Here is a 3,610-nt window from a genome sequence, read left to right on the forward strand (position 1 = left end):
AAATTGTGGAGAATCAAACCAGCCACCGACACTAATAAAACCACATTAAAAGTTAGTTATTGATCGACCATGGCAGTTAATTTAATTCAATTCAACGGGAATATCAATCATGAATCAATCTTCTCAAACTATAATAAGCTTAGCTTGTAAATCTATTGAGATGGTTTATCATAGAACGTCAATCTTATATCTCCAAAAAGTCATCTAAACACATAATGATGATTAAATTATTGTATAAAATTTTTTACACACATCAAAGTTAATTAAATCAACCAATAATGTTGTTTCAGATTTATTAATTACATTTCAATTAAGAGGACTTTAGATATAAACAAAGAAAGAAAGAAACTTTGATGGGTCATTATATACAAGAAGCTTATAATACGTAGAGCAGACCAAAAAAAAAAAAAAAGAATTGAAGAAAGGAAATAAAAAAGAAAATTAGCTTTGATTGGGTTATCTAAATATGAGATTATATTAAAAATAACGGTTACGTTATATTATAAAGTATATATTAGAACTACTTTCATTTTTTCAGTTCCGAGGTTCCTCTTCTTCTAGGTAATTGGTCTGCTTGTTTTGTCTATGGCGAGCTTGTGGTAGATTATATTTGGATATATTTCCGACATATCTGCTGGTATCTATGCGAATAAGTCAGCGTTGTCTCGGAACACTTCTATTAACTTTGCTCTCTCCTCTCCTTCTAATACTCGGCCGATATAGGTAAATTGTTTGGCCTTTGTTATCAGAAGAATCTTCTGGAGTTCGTCTATTGGCTGGGATCTTTCCTGGAAGTCCTCCCTAGGGTCCAATTCCGCGAGGGTCAATACCTCAGATGTGGCGTGAATTGTTTTTGTCCCCTGGTTAGCCCTTGGTTGAATGCTGGTTTTCTTCAGGCTGGCGTTGTAACATTGTCGAATTTGTTGTCGGTCTAAATATACTGTTGCTAATTTGTTGTTTTGTACTTGAAACTTAACACACAAGTGTAATGTAGATACTACCGCTTTGAAGTTATTCAGGGCGGGCCTTCCGAAAATAATATTATAAGGACTATAACAGTCAACTATGAGGTATTGGACGTCAATAGTTTTTGCTAATGGGGGGTTGCCCATGGTTGTTTTTAGCCATATGTGTCCTTTTATTGGGACCCTTTCTCCGGAGAATCCAACCAATTCTCCTGATGAGGGTTGCATGGTTTTTTCAGATAGTTGCATTTTTATAAAGGTTGAAAAGAATAATACATCAGCACTACTACCTGGATCCAGAAGGACCTTTCTTACCAATAACTCTCCTGTTTGGATGGAGATCACCACTGGGTCGTCGAGGTTTGGGCCCGTTGAGGGTAGGTCGTCTTGATTAAAGGTTATCTCTGGCTCCGTTGTGTTGTGTTTTGTTGCAGGTATTATTCCTTCGATTGCCAACATTGCTCGATAACTTCTTTTCCGGGCCGAGCTTGTTTCGCCTCCTCCTGCGTATCCTCCTGATATGCAGTTTATAATCCCTCTAGGGGTATCTGTTGTTGTCCATTTTCCTTTTTCTTTCCCCGTTGATCATTTTTCTAGCTCTTTTTTGGTTTCCCTACTTTTCCATCCTTTGACACATTTGTCTAGGAGTCCTTGCCGAGCTAGCCTCTCCAACAAGTCTTTGGCTATTACGCATTCGTCTGTTATGTGTCCGTACTTCTGGTGGAAGGCACAGTGCTTGCTTCTATCCATGAATAGTTGATCTTGATAACTTCCTGCTCTAGCAGGAGGTTTGACTATCTTGGCGTTGAGGATCTCCTTGATTATGTTCTCCCTTTTTGTATTGAATCTGGTGTAGGTATCGAACTTTGGTGTGAGCTTGAAGGGTTTCTTTTGCTCTTTCTTGCTCGGCGGTTTGAATGTCCTCTCTTCTTCTCTTCTTGTCGGCTGTTTATCCGTTTTTTGGGCTTCTCGTAGTTCCTCGATCTCCATCTGGCCTGCAGCCCTCTCCCGAAATTTCTCCAACGACTTGGATTTGGTTATTGCAATTGTTTCTCTGAACTTCCCAGGTCTGAGGCCGGTCTTAAGCGCGTGCAGGTGGACTTTGGGGTCCAAATCTGGAATCTCCATGGTGGCCTCGGCAAATCGGGTTAAGTAGTCTTTAAGGCTTTCATGTTGTCCTTGCTTGATCGTCCCGAAGTAGTCTGATCCATGGACGTATATCCTTGAGGCGGCGAAATAGTCAATAAAAGACCTCGCCAAATCCTCGAAGGATGAAATTGATCTTGCAGATAATTTAGAGAACCAAAGTAAAGCAGCACCATCAAGGTAAGTGGGAAAAGATCGACAAAGTATATGTTCATTATTAGCGCTGTTAAAGAACATCATGGACTGAAATTTTTTTATGTGAGCTCGGGAGTCACCAATCCCCTTATAAGGTTCTAGGGAGTTAGGCAACACGAACATCTTCGGCATCTTGAAGTTTGTAATTTCTTCGGAGAAGGGGTTGTCTAGCGTCAACTTTCCCTTTGGCGGGGTGATACTCAAAGGGTCTGAGTTTCCTAGGGCTGAGCTTTTAGAGCTACCTTCCTCGTGCTTTCCTGCATTATTCTGTGTGGAAAGCTCAGCAAGTCTTCGGACTTCTGACTAGAGTTCGGCCATCTGGGCCAGAAGTTTGACTTGGTTGAATGGTTGAGCTCCGTTCTCAGCCATATCTAGAAGGTTGAAATCCCTGCACAAAAGAAAAGAGAAAAAGGCAATGTAGGAGAAACAATGGGGTTAGATTAATTCCGGGCCCCAACGGTGGGTGCCAAATGTTCCACTCGTATGCTGCCGAGGTATAGCAACTTCTTCTGCCTGCAGCTGTGCTCGGATGGGAGAGTTATACGTCAGCTGAGTTGGAACACCGTGACGGGAGCATCTGCAAAAAGTTCTCTGACGCTCAAGTAAGAAAGTGAGTTATAAGAAAGCAAGAGAAATAACTTAGAATGAATTCTGTGACCTGTCTCACTCCGAGGGTGGATATGTGTTTATATAGGCGTCTTTTAGTATGTTCGGTTATAGCGTATCTCGGGATTCTCCGTATGTTTCGAAGTTATCCTTAATGATAACGTTCCAAAATGTCAGTTACATTCCGAGCTTTTTTATAGCTCGTCCGGATTTGATGGGTTTGTTGATATTTGATCCTGCTTTATTCCGAGGTATTCGCTTACTGTGCTGGCCGAGGTATTCGTTATGTATCAGGTTCAATAAAATTTTATTATTAAATTTGTCATGAACAATTAGCATATTTAAGAGTTAATAACGTTTAATTTCAGTATATAAATAAAATTAACTATCAATGATTACTGAGATAAAAGTTTATTTTTTTATTCTTGAGTATTGATGATTGATTGATAGAATTTTAAATTTTTTTAAAAGAAGAAAATTGAGAAGATGAAGTGTTATAAGAAAGTTTTTGTTATGTTTCTCTAATAAAAGGAAGAAGATATGATTTAACAATAACGTTGTTAACATCTACGTTACTTATTCTGTTAATTATTCATATAAATTTAACGATAAAGTAATATTGAACTCATTTAAAATTTTTTAAAATATAAATAAAATATTTAAAACGTTAAGGACCAAATTAAAATTATATACAAATA

The 3,610-nt window shown here is 38.3% G+C and overlaps 1 protein-coding gene across 1 annotated transcript; it reads right to left on the minus strand.

Annotated features, from left to right (window-relative positions):
- Positions 1-1,550: 1,550 nt before the first annotated feature.
- LOC112757910 (uncharacterized) lies at positions 1,551-2,438 on the minus strand. The gene has a single exon (XM_025806457.1). It carries the CDS (start codon positions 2,436-2,438, stop codon positions 1,551-1,553), a length of 888 nt encoding a protein of 295 aa, XP_025662242.1.
- Positions 2,439-3,610: the final 1,172 nt, after the last annotated feature.

This window comes from Arachis hypogaea, chromosome 6, assembly GCF_003086295.3.
Source record: "Arachis hypogaea cultivar Tifrunner chromosome 6, arahy.Tifrunner.gnm2.J5K5, whole genome shotgun sequence".
In the NCBI taxonomy this organism is placed as follows: domain Eukaryota; kingdom Viridiplantae; phylum Streptophyta; class Magnoliopsida; order Fabales; family Fabaceae; genus Arachis; species Arachis hypogaea.

Coding starts and splice junctions, on each gene's coding strand:
- LOC112757910 (XM_025806457.1), bottom strand. CDS start 2,438: ATGCCGAAGATGTTCGTGTTGCCTAACTCCCTAGAACCTTATAAGGGG.